Genomic DNA, 15,580 nt, shown 5'->3' with positions numbered 1-15,580 from the left:
CTCAATGTATACTGTGGTTTAAAAATGTTATATTTTTTAAACCGATGAAGTTTTCCACCAAACATGTTTTACCGTTCAAAGTGTTTTAAATAGGATGTCAAAGATGTGCTGGAGAAAACCAAACGGGTTTTTTTCCAGTTCTTCGAAACATTAAGCTGGAGTGTTACACCTCCCCAACACATTCTGTGCACTGCACAGCTGGCTGAAATAAGGATACTACCCTTTTTGTTATGTTTATCAGACAACTGCTCTACCTGAGCAGATAGCCTGACTAGTTAACCATCTTGCAACAAGACAATGATGTAAAGCACATAAGCAGTTCTACCCCTTGTTTGGCTCAAAAGGGAAAAAGAAAAAAAAGGTTTTAGGGTCAGGTCAATGTTTAAACTTTAGTCCAATTAAGTTGCATGATCTTAAAGACGCCATTTGTGCTACATAACCTTTCAACGTGGTTAAATTTAAACAATTCTGCAATTCAAAGTGGCCCAAAAGGTTTTTCGCAGTGATGTAAAAACGCATTGCTACTCATCACAAACACTTGTTGGAGGTTGTTGCTGCCATGCCTTTTTCACATAGAGCCAGGTTGGTTTGGAAAGATTTTTTTTTTTAATATAATCATTAGAAAAATAGTCAGTCAGTCATTTTCTACCACTTATTCCATAGTGGGTCACGGGGGAGCTGGTGCCTATCTCCAGCAGTCTATGGGCAAAAGGCAGGGTACACCCTGGACAGGTTGCCAATCCATCACAGGGCTCATTCATACACCTAAGGGCAATTTAGAGTTACCAATTAACCTAACAGGCTTGTTTTTGGACTGTGGGAGGAAGCTGGAGTACCCAGTGAGAACACACACATGCACGGGGAGAACATGCAAACTCCATACAGAAAGACCCCAGGCTGGGAATTGAACCCAGGACCTTCTTGCTGTAAGGCAACAGTGCTACCAACTGCGCCACCATGCAGCCATTTCAGGCTTCAAACATAAAGATATAAAATTCTAATTTTTTGTGAAGAATCAACAACAAGTGGGACACAATCGTGAAGTGGAATTAAATTTATTGGATGTATCAAACTCTTTTAACAAATAAAAAACTGAAAAGTGGGGCGTGCAATATTATTTGGCCCCTTTGCGTTAATACTTTGTAGTGCCACCCTTTGCTGCAATTACAGCTGCAAGTCGCTTGGGGTATGTCTCTATCAGTTTTGCACATCGAGAAACTGAAATTCTTGCCCATTCTTCCTTGCAAAACAGCTCGAGCTCAGTGAGGTTGGATGGAGAGCGTTCATGAACAGCAGTCTTCAGCTCTTTCCACAGATTCTCGATTGGATTCAGGTCTGGACTTTGACTTGGCCATTCCAACACCTGGATATGTTTATTTATGAACCATTCCATTGTAGATTTGGCTTTATGTTTTGGATCATTGTCTTGTTGGAAGATAAATCTCTGTCCCAGTCTCAGGTCTCTTTCAGACTCCAACAGGTTTTCTTCCAGAATGGTCCTGTATTTGGGCCCATCCATCTTCCCATCAATTTTGACCACCTTCCTTGTCCCTGCTGACGAAAAGCAGGCCCAAACCATGATGCTGCCACCACCATGTTTGACAGTGGGGATGGTGTGTTCAGGGTGATGAGCTGTGTTGCTTTTACGCCAAACATATCGCTTTGCATTGTGGTCAAACAGTTTGATTTTGGTTTCATCTGACCAGAGCACCTTCTTCCACATGTTTGGTGTGTCTCCCAGGTGGCTTGTGGCAAACTTTAAACGAGACTTTTTATAGACATCTTTGAGAAATGGCTTTCTTCTTGCCACTCTTCCATAAAGGCCAGATTTGTGCAGTGTACGACTGATTGTTGTCCTATGGACAGACTCTCCCACCTCAGCTGTAGATCTCTGCAGTTCATCCAGAGTGATCATGGGCCTCTTGGCTGCATCTCTGATCAGTCTTCTCCTTGTTCGAGATTAAAGTTTAGAGAGACGGCCGGGTCTTGGTAGATTTGCAGTGGTCTGATACTCCTTCCATTTCAATATGATTGCTTGCACATTGCTCCTTGGGATGTTTAAAGCTTGGCAAATCTTTTCGTATCCAAATCCAGCTTTAAACTTCTCCACAACAGTATCTCGGACCTGCCTGGTGTGTTCCTTGGTCTTCATGATGCTCTATATATATATATATATATATATATATATATATATATATATATATATATATATATATATAGGCATATATATATATATATATATATATATATATATAAATAAAAAAAATAGAGGGAACACTTTAACCACACAATATAACTCCAAGAAAATCAAACTTCTGTGAAATCAAACTGTCCACTTAGGAAGCAACACTGATTGACAATCAATTTCACAGCTGTTGTTCAAATAGAATAGACAACAGGGGAAAATCTTTGGCGATTAGCAAGACACTCAATAAAGGAGTGGTTCTGCAGGTGGGGACCACAGACCACTTCTCAGTACCTATGCTTTCTGGCTGATGTTTTGGTCACTTTTGTGCAGCTCATCCAGGATGGCACATCAATGCGAACTGTGGCAAGAAGGTTTGCTGTGTCTGTCAGTGTAGTGTCCAGACCCTGGAGGCACTACCAGGAGACAGGCCAGTACACCAGGAGACGTGGAGGAGGCCGTAGGAGGTCAACAACCCAGCAGCAGGACCGCTACCTCCGCCTTTGTGCAAGGAGAAACAGGAGGAGCACTGCCAGAGCCCTGCAAAATGACCTCCAGCAGGCCACAAATGTGCATGTGTCTGCACAAATGGTTAGAAACCGACTCCATGAGGATGGCATGAGGGCCCGACGTCCACAAATGGTGGTTGTGCTCACAGCCCAACACCGTGCAGGACGCTTGGCATTTGCCAGAGAACACCAGGATTGGTAAATTTGCCACTGGCGCCCTGTGCTCTTCACAGATGAAAACAGGTTCACACTGAGCACATGTGACAGACGTGACAGAGTCTGGAAACACTGTGGAGAGCGATCTGCTCCCTGCAACATCCTTCAGCATGACCGGTTTGGCAGTGGGTCAGTAATGGTGTGGGGTGGCATTTCTTTGGAGGACTGCAGGGCCCTCCATGTGCTCGCCAGAGGTAGCCTGACTGCCATTAGGTACCGAGATGAGATCCTCAGACCCCTTGTGAGACCATATGCTGGTGCGGTTGGCCCTGGGTTCCTCCTAATGCAGGACATTGCTAGACCTCATGTGGCTAGAGTGTGTCAGCAGTTCCTGCAAGATGAAGACATTGAAGCTATGGACTGGCCCACCCGTTCCCCAGACCTGAATCCGATTGAGCACATCTGGGACATCATGTCTCGCTCCATCCACCAACGTCATGTTGCACCACAGACTGTCCAAGAGTTGGTGGATGCTTTAGTCCAGGTCTGGGAGGAGATCCCTCAGGAGACCATCCACCGTCTCATCAGGAGCATTTCCAGGCGTTGTAGGGAGGTCATACAGACACATGGAGGCCACACACAATACTGAGCCTCATTTTGACTTGTTTTAAGGACGTTACATCAAAGTTGGATCAGCCTGTAGTATGTTTTTCCACTTTTGTGTGTGACTCCAAATCCAGGCCTCCATTGGTTAATAAATATGATTTCCATTGATGATTTTTGCGTGATTTTGTTGTCAGCACATTCAACTTTGTACAGAACAAAGTATTCAGTGAGAATATTTCATTCATTCAGATCTAGGATGTGTTATTTGAGTGTTCCCTTTATTTTTTTGAGCAGTGTATACACACACACACACACACATATATATATATATATATATATATATATATATATATATATATATGGCAGTGACAACTGCCTTCAAGCATTAGCAGCCACTGGGAATGAACCTTCTACATTGATGTGAAGAAATTTTGTCCCATTCTTCTATGCAGAACTGTTATAATTTAGCAACATGAAAGAGTTTGCAAGTATAACCTGCCTATAAGGTAATTCCTCAGCAGCTCAATCAGATTACAAGTCAGACCTCAAAGAAAACCTTTATTCAGAGGGGAAATTGCTGCATAGAATTTGTTTTTTATAACCCAAAGTAGCTTGAGTATAAGGTCATAAACTGATATACAGACATTTGTGTCAGGGGTACTGGTAGAGAGCATTGTTTCCATCAATTGCAGTCCTAAGTCATCCAGGTCCTAAAACAGTAAAGCAGCCCAGGAAATCACACTACCACCATGTTTAACCGTTGGATTGATTTCCTTTTCTGAAATGTGGTGTTAGCCCAGATGTAACCAGAATCAGACCCTTTAAACTGTTCCGGTTCAACAGAATATTTTCTTCAAAGCCTTTGGGAATGTCACGATGTTAGTTGGCAAATCCGAGTTGGCCTTTTTGTTTTGTTTGGTTGGCAATCCTGGTAGCCATTTTTACCCATTATTTTTTAAAGTCAATATATTTGTCATCCATTCTTGAGTTTCTTTATATTGAAAAAGTAACACATCATGCCCCAGACATTTCACCTACTTCAAGCTGTCAGACAACAATGCTTGATGATATATGTTGGGGAGTAACAAAGGCTGAGTGTGTCTAGTGAAACTGATCTCAATATTTCAAGTGATTCATTATTTAACAAGGGAGGTGATTTATTTTACAATGGGATCATCATTGGAAACTGCATGTTGTATTCACTAGGGATATTTTTGTTTGACATTGAAATGTTTTTAATGAAATATTTAAGTGTGATAAAAATAAAAATAAAAACAGAAACAGTTCATCCAATGTTAAATCACATTTCTTCCATGAACATCTCAGACCTAAATCCCAGAAAGGCTGTGGGATGAGCTGAAGAGTACAGCAAAAACAAAAGTCTCAGCACTCTGGATGATCTGCAAGTCCATCTCTCTGTATGCTCCAACCTTGTGAAACTGCATAGGAAAAGACTAAAAGATTTTTCTATTGGCAAAGGGGGTTGCACAATATACCAACAACAGGGACAATACAAATTGTGCTACCAGGCATTTTATTAAAGCCAATAATTTATTAGAATGAGATATTTCCAAATCAAAGGTTGCATTCTAAAATGTTCTGCTTCGGCAATAAAAGTGGGATTTATTTTTGGGCTTTCTCCACAGCTTAACTAAAGGTGCTAAAAAATGAAAGCAGCATTGCATCATCCTCTAAAAGATCTTTCACCTAATATGATGAAAGTTCACTTTCATTGTAAATATCTCATTTTAATTGGTTTGAGCTTGTAGAGTCCAGAAAACGGGGAGCTACTTTGACTTCTGAATGATTTATATGCAACAGGGGGCTTTAAAAGGCAATTCAAAGGCATTAATCATCATTACATATTACACACACACCACAAGTTTCCTAATTTACAGCCCTGCTGTAACCCAACCCCCCCAAACCCCACACATCTACACAGTCACTAAGCATCCAAGCACAACTAAACCTTCAGATGTGGAAGCAGCACTTAGTCGGCTCTTTACAATGACTTTTCATGAGCAGCTTCTCCACGTTAACTGTAGAACCTAAGCATGAATGAGCAACCACGTGTGTCCAGGATGGTCAAACATGACTCTCTCAGCAAGTAATTGGCCTATTATTAGTGAGAGCACAGAAAATGCAAAGTCAGAGGATGAAATGGAGCAACCAATCAGGATGAATAAGTGGTGGAAAAGCCAAATCGGCAAGTGGGGCATCACAACACATAAGAGGTTTCCCCACCCCCCCTCTCTCGGCTCACTCCATCCTTCATTCACGCTCCTCCAGTGGTATGCCCTCCCCTTTTCCTCCATAATATTCACCCCTCATCTCTCTCTCTCTCTCTCCCTCTTTGCCTTTGAAGATGCTTTGTTTTCTGACTTGCCTCTAATCTTTAAATAAGGTGATCTAATAATGGCCGCAAGAGCTTGTGTGCAAGCAAGTTCTGATACTCTGAGCTTTGTGCGCGTCTATGTTTAAGCCTCCTGCACATGCCAATCTGTACGCATGTGTGTGTTTGGATGTGATAGATGCATTCATGTTGACACTCCCCAACACTTTGCCCTGGGTGCTATTTGGATGTCATGCTGTGCCCTCCCAGTGTCTATCTGAAGTGGGTGGGTAGGGGTGGTGGGTGGATGGGCGGGTGGGTGGGGGTGGGTCGGTGGGGTTGTGTGTCACAGAATGATGGCTGGTACAGTCGACACACACTGACAGTTGGATATGAACAAATTTCCAGAGGGAAAAGGGGGCAGAAAAAAGGAGCAAAATTTAGAACAAAGACCTAATGGTAAACATAAACCAGATGCGTAGAGCTTGAATCAATTTTTTCCACCTTCTAAAAAAACCAAAACTAAAAGATATCAGAATGAAAGCTATGATCTTGTACTCGACTGATCATCTCAACGCATTTCTAAATGCAAAGAAGGTAGGAGTTAGCTCTGCCTTTTCATGCAGGCTTATAGAAAATAAAAATACCCCTTACATGTATACCCCTTTTTACATTTTGATTCATTAAAACCATAAACTTTAATGTATTTATTGGGATTGTCATATGATTGACCAACAACGTTGCACAGAAGGAAAACAGTGCATGGTTTTTAAAGTTTTTAATAGACAAAAATGCAAAAAATGTAATGTCTATATGAATTTAGCTTCACTGGTTAATATTATACAGAACCCAAGTCTTTTAGGGTGTGCTTCTATCATATCTGCACAGCTAGAGACAGATGTTTTGGCTCATTCTTTTTTGCAAAACAGGTTAAACTTTGTCAGATCTGATAAAGGGTGTCTTAGAACATTAACTGACAAGCTTTGCAATATATTCTCAAATTGACTTAGGTCTGCACTTTGATTAGGCCATTCTAACACATGAATATTTCTTGATCTAAATCATCTCAATGAATGAATGATTGAGTCGTTGCTTTGGTGGAAGGTGAACCTCTGCCCCAGTCGATAGTCTTTTGCTGCATCCTGGATTTAGCTCCATTCACCTTCCCATCAGCTCTGACTACCTTCTCAGTTCCTGCTTAAAGGAAGCATCCCCCACCATGATGCTGCTACCACTATGGTTTATTGTGGTTATGGTGAGTTCAGAGTTATGTGCAGTGTTAGTTTTTCCCCAGACATACCGTTTTGCATTTACGCCAAAAGTTCAATTTTGGTCTCATCTGACGAGAGTACCATCTCTGATACCGTGTCCCCTACTGTTCTTGTGGTAAACTCCGACAGGAACTTCTCCTGAATTTCTTTCAACAATTGCTTTCTTCGTTCCACTATCTGTTAAACACACTTTCTTTTCTCCATGTGTGATTTTCAAGACTTTGCATATTTGGTGCCCAGCCCAGATTGAGTGAACCAGTCCATTTCCATGCCCGTTTATTCAACCTTCACACATCCTGAAAAATGCATTCATTAAAGTGAAAAGATTACCTTTAAGAATAAAATAGACCTTGAGAACGAGCTAGGAGTAATGCAGAGATCTTTGTGCTTTCCCTCCTCCTTTCCCTTTAAAGCATCTGTCGCAGTAGAAGCAGGCAGAGTTTATTTGGATAATAAAAAAAATCTTGTAAGGCAAAGACCTAATTGAATTGCTTTGGATGGTAAGAGGAGCTCAATACCCTTTAACAGGTTTGAGGGAGGATTGGGGGAAGGAGGGGAAGGACATAAGAAGCAGAGATAGAGAAAATAGGAGGGAACCAGCATGGTGGCGGTAGGGGGGATGTGACAGGGAGGAGAATAATCGAGATAGACAGATAAGGAGGGAGGGAGAAGCAACTAGATGACAAAAATAGGGTGGGAGAGGAGTTTAGAGCAATAAAAATATATGTCAAATTGGAGGACCAATAATAGCAGAGATGAAAAACTGGGAGAAGAACTGATTCACTTATCAGCATGTATGTCTTGTTGTCTTCAGGGGGAGGTAATGCGCTCACTCCTGTGCATAACGACACCAAGTGAGTAAGTGATCGGTCAGTAATGTGGCTGACTAATTGTCCCTTTCTCACAAACAGTGATGGCCTTGACTCCAACAAGTTCTTTCAGCACGTCGCAGGCTGCCCACATGCCCTCTGGCATCCACTCGCAGACATAAGCATTTTTCTTACTTTCAAACAAAGAAAATAAATGCCACACTTGCACATGGCGTCTGGGCTTACACACTGAGACACACACACACACACCACTACAGCTTGTGGCATTAAGGCCATCCTGCCACATCTAATAAACTCTCAGGAAGGACTCAGTAGGCCATGGCGCAGTGTCCACTCTGCTCTGCTTATCCGCATGTGTCCTAAACCTGATTTTCAACGCGTCTGTTGGACTTATGACTCCTTCGGTTTGGTCTGACTGCAGTGCCTCAAAAAAGAGTCGCTTTAAATATTGAACCGGTGTTTCAGATTAACTACCATTGCTCTCCCTGGTGCGCCACAAAAATATTTAGGTGGGGTTTGGGGATCCCTGTAGGTGGAAGATAATGGCAACTCTCACCAGAACTCTGTCCTCTGATTTGCCACCTCTCGTCTCCTGCTTGATGGCTCGCACAAACTTAATGGGTTGTTTGTCCAGCACCTTCCTGATGCACTCTAGGAGGAAATTAGAAAGAAAAAAAAAAAAAAAAAGATTAAATGGGAAAAAAACAGCTCTAATAGATGAACTTAAAGACAACTAAAAGGTTTTACAAAGGAAATCTATACATCTAATTATACAGCTGGGGGATAAATTAGTGTAACAACATGTATAAATAAGGACAATCGTTAAGGATGTTTAATACTGGCAGAAGTCAAACCTCTGTTTACCAAAATATTGCTATTGCCTTATTTCCCATACATGTAGAGTTGGGATATCACACATCACTTTAACAGTTCTTCTGACAAGTTTAAATGTAGTTTTCATGGGCATGAATGACAGTTATTTGGGCATTTTAATGATTCATTAGATCAGTTTAATTCCACAATAGTCCAGGATGATTCCCAAAGCTTGATGTCTGTTTTTCCATTCCAAAACTAGTTTCCATGTATGTCTGGGGCGATTTTCTTTTCAGAAAACCCAGCTGCATCGAAGTTTAAACCATTGTACCTAAACTGTCACCCCAGAAGAAAGGAAAATGTTTAGCATATTCAGTAGTAACTCAGAAACCGCTAACACTCAAGCGTCCAATAAACTGGAAACAGCTGGAACACCAGTGTTACTGTCAATATGGACTGAGAAAGTGCTAACCAGGAGAAAAGCCCATACTCCAAGACACCTTTGAGCTCGACAAATATTTATAGCTGCTCACATGGACACGGCAAATAAAAGGTGTTATGGTCGGAGAAGACAAATATGTAGCTATTTTTCAATAATAACAAGCAGGATGTTTAAAAGAGTAAAATTGAGGCTTTCAAACCAAAGAACACCAACAACTGTCAAGCATGGTGATGGCAGCATCATGCTGTCCGGCTGTTTCACTGCTTGTGGTACTAGTACACTTCACTAACTGGACATAACAAGATTAATGACTGCTGCCAAATTCTTCAACCTTACCTCAAGTCAAAAAATAGATGATGATTGAAACTTAGACACAATTGGGTGTTCCAACAGGCCAATGATCACAAACATACTTCAAACTGGTAAAGCAGGATAAAATTAAACTTCTGGAATGGCCTTCTAGTAGTGCCAACCTTAGTGAGTAATTTAGTGAGCATACTTACAAGCAAATTTAAATGAATTCATAAATTCTGCTAGGAAGAGTGCTCAAATATTATACCAGAAGCTACAAATGTGTGATATCAAATATTTATTTGACCCGGTGTGGCTTAGAGAAACTCCACAATGAATTTTAACCTGTTCACCTGATTTTTGTTTCTACAAAAATTATATAACGGTTGTACAACATTGAAGCAGCCCAAAATGAATTATATTTGTGCCAGTGTTGGTTGTATGTAAACCTCTGAGCAGAACTGCATATTAAGAAGCTATAATGTTCAGTTGTTTTAACTGCTATGACAATAGCTATTGAATAGAACAAAAAAACAGGGATGCCTCGGTTGCAATGGGGCTTATATATTTAGAGTGTGTGGCCTAGTAAGTATTGATTGTAACAATACTGTGCTAAAGGGGTTGCTGTTATCCTAGATTTTCTGTCAGCCTACTGCTAAAGTTAAATCAGTCTAATGCAGTGAGTGAAAAAGCTAATTTCTCATGCAAATTCTGATCCCACCTTTTGCACCAACCAGTGTAGCTATTTAAATAGATAAACATTATGAAGATAAATGCTGAAAGAGAAGCACTATTTAATATGGTTGATTCACTGCCAATACAACACCAGCATTATGAAGTCAGTATCAGCGCACATGCAGATTCAGCACATTGGGTCTTCACCTCTAAATGAAATATTTGTAAATCATCTGCTGTGAGCTTCACAGTTAACAGCTCAAAAATGATCAACTATGGGATGCTTTCTGTACTGAGAATGGCTTGATAGAAGAGGGAAAGAAGATTTAACAAAAAGGAATTCCGCACAAGTCGTTGCTACGTTCAGGTTATTCCAGCTTTCTTGTCGCCTTATTAAATGCTCTGCATGTTAAGTTTGAATGTGTGAGCATAACATATAATCAGCAGGGCAGATGAAAAATGACTGTTGACAAAGCAAACAACTCGGTTTCTCTTTTTTATTTTAAACCTTGTTCTGAAAATCTGAATAGTAAAGCTTGGATTTAGGACCAGCAGACAATTTGTTGATCAGCGACTCTACGGTCATTGAACTTTTCTTAGAAAGATTTCATGTTTTACTGCAGATGTGAATCAAAAAACTAAACATTGTCTCCCGTATGTTGATCTTAGGTTAAAATGGGTAGATTGTTGGTTTGAAGAAAACCACACAGGAATATACAGTCGGTGACAAGGAAAATGAGAAAAGAGCCTATAGTGAGAACTGTCACATGCAAAACTAACAATGTTTTAGAGAATGAAAGAAGTACACTGCTGGTTCATATCAACAGAACTATTTCAGAGCTATAGTGCGTTGTAAACGTATTCATACCTCTTAAACCTTAGTACACATTTCTGCATGTTTTATTGGGATTTTATGTGCCATGAAGTAGGGCTTAATTGTGAGAAAAGAATGCATTGTTTTCTACATTTTTACTGATATAAATTTGAGAAGCATGGCGTATATTTGTAATCAGCCCTGAAATAATGCTTTGTAAAACCACAATCTGCTGCAATTACATCTGCAAGTTTTGAGCGGTCTCTACCAACTTTGCACTTCTAGACATAACTTTCTGTTCATTCTTCCTTGCAAAATAGTTCGACCTCAGCCAGATTGGATAGAGGGTGTCAAGTCTATGTGGCCACAAACAGGTTTTCTGCTTTTAGCGCCATCTATCACATAGTGTTTAGCATTTACTCATTAGGCCAGAGCACCTTCTTCCACATGTTCGCTGTGTCCCCTAAATGGATCCCCTAAGTGGCTTACTGCAACCAGGAGTTACTATATCTTTTTTTCAAAAATGACTTTTTTCTGGCCACACTTTAAAAAGATATATTGGTGGTTCACAGATAGACCTGTCCTGCCCATAGATTCTTCCACCTGAGCTCTAGATCTCTGCATCTCCTTCAAAATGATCATGGCCCTGTTGGCTGCTTCTGTGATCAATGCTCTCCTTTCCTTTCCTGTGAGTTCAAATGGATGGTAATTGTGCCAGATTTGTACAATGCCCGACAAGGAATTGTTCTGTGAATACATTCCAACACCTTAGCCCTGGTCTCTCTGCAGCTCCTCCAAAGTTACTGTGGGCCTCTTGACTGCTTCTTTGATTAATGCTTTCCTTGCTCTGCCTCTTGGTTTTAGGTTGAATGTCTTGTCTTGCAGCTCTGCCAGACTATTTATGTTTTCAGATGATGTATTGAACAGAGCTCTGTGAGATGTTCAAAGCAGGGGATATTGTTTTATAACCTAAACCTTATGTCATACTACTTTACTTCATGCTACTGTGCTACTTTACTTTATACATTGAAGTCTACAGCTGTAAAGTGACAAAATGTAAAAAAGTTCTTTGAAAGGCACTGTACAACCTATAAGAGAGTCATACTACACCTAGCTGGCCAACCCTGCTGTAACTCACTGAACTGCACTAGAGGCTTCCTCCATTTCCATTCTACATTCAGCATAATACGTTCTGCTATTACACAAACATAATGTCAACCTATATCCTCTGACGGCAAACAGGCAACATATGCCTACAAGCTGTGAGATATATTCGCAGCCCACATTTAAACTAAGCCCACCACTCCAAATGTGCACTCATGGAGCTCAGCAGATGGAGATGCAGCGAGTCATGCTGTGTCACGACACTCCATTGTGTCAAAGTCTCCCAGACTCTCCCACCAGATTGCAATTCTCCCCATCCGCCAACAGCAGTGGAAGCTGGATGTCACGCTTGATCGGGCAGAGGCAGATGCTGGAGGGTGAGGCAGGGATGGGGTGGGTATAGGGAGCTCGCTGGTGGATTGAAAGAGGGATCAGCTGAAGGCAAACATGAAGTTATTGGCATTAGGTTGGGTAAGACCCAATCACTTAAACCATTTAACTTACTATGCAGCACCTTGTGGCCTATACCAGGGTGACCTCAGCATCTGCTCCCAAAGGTGTAAAGAGGGGGAGTAGGAGCAGGAGGGGAAAAAACAAACATAGTCTGCCCATTTGATTCCCCTGCTCAAATCTTCACTGACGTTTTGACTGCTTGATGTAAAATTAAACTTTTGAGGGTAACAAATACTAGCCTTTAAAATTGTTTAAGTAATATTTATGCATATTTCATATAAATGCAATAATGGTACCAAATACTATGCAGAGAATGTCATTATTCTGTGTTGGAGCATGAATTTAAATTTGCCTCTAGTTTTAGCTAGTTTAGTGACAGAGCCAATGCAAAACAAAGCTGAGTTTTCCAAGCAACAGTTGGTAATATAAGACACATTTTAGGTGTCATTATCAAGGGATGGTTTAAGTGTTTACCTCTTACTAAATTAGATGTTTAAAGTTATCGTAACACCTTATGTTGTAACTAGCTTAGTGATAGCACTAATGATAAAGTCAAATATGCTAGTAAGCCAAGTTTCGTAATCCAGAGGCCCTTTTTGCTAACAAAAAAGGTTTAAATGACACTTTCTGGAATATATTCTAAACATGTATTAATAATTCAGTAACATTTTGTGTTTTAACAAGTTCTTAAAATATAATTAAAATGTTTTTAATTGTGTAAATCTAAAACTTATTTGTGTGAACCAACAACCGCAGGTGAGAAACTGCATTCTTCTTAATCAATGGGTGTGGTACTGATCGATCTGCTGAAAGGTGAACGTCATAGTCTTATGTCTTTTGCAGCCCTCCAACTCAGATGTCTGCAACCTGCATTACAATGCCCTATCTGACTTTTTGGGCCTATCACAGTGGCTCTTGGGTCAGAAGTTATATAAATGACCAATAATTTCATTTAAGCTGAAATATACATTTTTTCATGCATTATCTGCATAGAATTTCCACAAAAAAGACAAATGTTTTTGGCAAAAGAACAATGTGCTTTATTTATATATTTTTATTTATTCAGTTAAAAGGACTTAATGGGTGTCAAAAATACAGCACTTGTTCCCATGTGATTGTTAAAGTTGTCTGTAAAAAAGAAAAACAATATTTGTTCCTAACTCCTCAATAAAGGCAGGTTATAATTCACCAGACCTAAAGGGTTACCTTTCTTTTAATGGTCATGCAGGATTTCCAGCTCTGCAAAAATTGTAGTTTGTAGGAGTGAACGCAAAAAAGGTTTTTGGCGATGTAAGGATTGCTCACAAGGGTTTGTTCCAGGATTTTCCTCCATTAAGCTACATTCATCTTCCTATCAACTCTGGCCAGTTTCCATTTCCCTTCGGAAGAAAAGCATCCAAACAGCATGATGCTCCTGCCACCATGTTTCACTATAGGGATGGTGTGAGAGGTGCTGGTGTTCCATCAAATACAGTAATTTGTATGTAGGCTAAAAAGTTTAATTTTGATCTTGTATGTCCCTTCTGAAGAAAGACATCCCACGCAGCATGGTGCTGTCACCCCATCACTTTTTTTCCCCACACTTAATGTTTCGAATGCAAGTTCAAAGATCAGTTTTGATCTAATTCGACCTGAAAATGTTCCTCCACATGCTGTGTCCCCTACATGGCTTTTACCTAACTGCAAACAGGACTTCTCAAGATTTCTTATAACATCTAACTGTTTTCTCAGAGCACGTAACGCCTCCCTATCAACACCCCTTCTGCTCCACCTTGTCCTCTTCTGGAAGGTGTGTTAATGACCATAATGCCGCCTGGTGCTGAGACAGAAGGGACCTGACAAGGTTGATCTGGCAAACGGCGGGACTTAACTCGCCGAATCAGGATAATCAACAGTGAGAGACGCACCTTCTCTGACACCCCATCGTCTAAACATGTTGATGCGCTTTAAGCGGTGCACTGCCCGAAAGCACCCCCCCTCCCAACACACACACACACACACACACACACATACAGTGCTATTGCCGCCTTATGCACGCGAACAGCTCCCAGTCACATCTTAACTCCCACGCACACGTGCGCAGATACAAAAAAGAAACTCATAATGAATCCATGAAGCGCAGCGAGACGCTCACACGCACTTCAGGCTCAAAAATAACTCACGGATGAACTGGACCCAATGCGCACTTCCAGTTACATGGCAGATTTGGTTTCATGGACAAATCCGCGCAGAAGTGAGCATTCATGCACAGAGATCGATGAGATTACAGTTCACGCAGGCATGGCTATTTATTTTTGTTTGTTTTGCCCTGGGAGCCATTTCCATCGGTCTCATGTGGTGTTAAACTCGTTTTAAATGAAATTCAGAGGAAAGCGGCTCAGAAGAAAAAAATGGCCACAAGATCTGTCCCCTGTGCATCCTCTTTTTTTTTTTTTTTTTTTTAAACAAGTCTCGACGCACTCTCCTGGTAAACTTACCTGTGATTTCCCTGCTCACGTTGACAAAACCGACCGCTGAGTTCTCTTTTGAGGCCATGGTGCGCTGCGCCCCGTCCGCCCTTCCGGCCGCTTCTTCTTCCTCTCCACTTCTCAAATGTCCAGTCGGACCGGCGCTGGCCACTTCTTCCCCCCTCCTGTTTTCACCTCCTGTATATCCTCGGCGTAGCAAAAGTCCGTAAAGTGAGGCGATGAGCGCTGCCGCGGTGCGCACTGGCAATCTCTACTTCAGCACCCAGGCAGAGAGCAGAAAGAGGAAAAGACGGAGGGAGAGAGGGAGGCATACACAGAGAGGAGAGAAAGCGAGACTGGTGGGGGTGGTGGTAGGTGCCTGTGAGGGTTTCAGTTCATCTGCTTTAAGCTTAATTTTAGAAGAGCTTTGAGGCGAAATTCTGCAGGGCCTAAAAGAAGCGGGTCCCACCAGTTAACCGAGATGACAGGAGTTGAGGGAAATAGAATGAGGGGTCCTAATATAAAGCTGCATCTATATAATTTAGAAAATTATCAAAGAGTTCATTTATTTAATTTACATATTATATGGACTCTTTAAACTCAGGGCGATATATTCCAAGTATTTATTTATGGTCATGTTTCTCAGAAAATT

General features: G+C 41.1%; 1 protein-coding gene across 5 annotated transcripts in view; it reads right to left on the bottom strand.

The window, feature by feature from the left end:
- The window catches only part of carmil3 (capping protein regulator and myosin 1 linker 3), a 150,951-nt gene extending 135,683 nt beyond the window's left edge, over nucleotides 1–15,268 (bottom strand). For 2 of the 5 annotated variants that reach the window (XM_047368545.1, XM_047368546.1), the window contains exons 1-2: nucleotides 14,959–15,267; nucleotides 8,446–8,540 (exon numbers count right to left, since the gene is read on the bottom strand). In XM_047368545.1, coding sequence (XP_047224501.1) covers nucleotides 8,446–8,540; nucleotides 14,959–15,016 — 153 coding nt within the window. In that variant the 5' untranslated portion in view covers nucleotides 15,017–15,267. Of the gene's footprint in view, nucleotides 1–8,445; nucleotides 8,541–14,958 lie in introns of all 5 variants that reach the window. The other 3 variants (XM_047368544.1, XM_047368547.1, XM_047368548.1) reach the window with 2 other exon arrangements.
- Nucleotides 15,269–15,580: the final 312 nt, after the last annotated feature.

The sequence above is a fragment of the Girardinichthys multiradiatus genome, chromosome 6 (genome assembly GCF_021462225.1).
Source record: "Girardinichthys multiradiatus isolate DD_20200921_A chromosome 6, DD_fGirMul_XY1, whole genome shotgun sequence".
Classification (NCBI taxonomy): domain Eukaryota; kingdom Metazoa; phylum Chordata; class Actinopteri; order Cyprinodontiformes; family Goodeidae; genus Girardinichthys; species Girardinichthys multiradiatus.
This window is presented reverse-complemented; position numbering and strand designations above follow the sequence as displayed.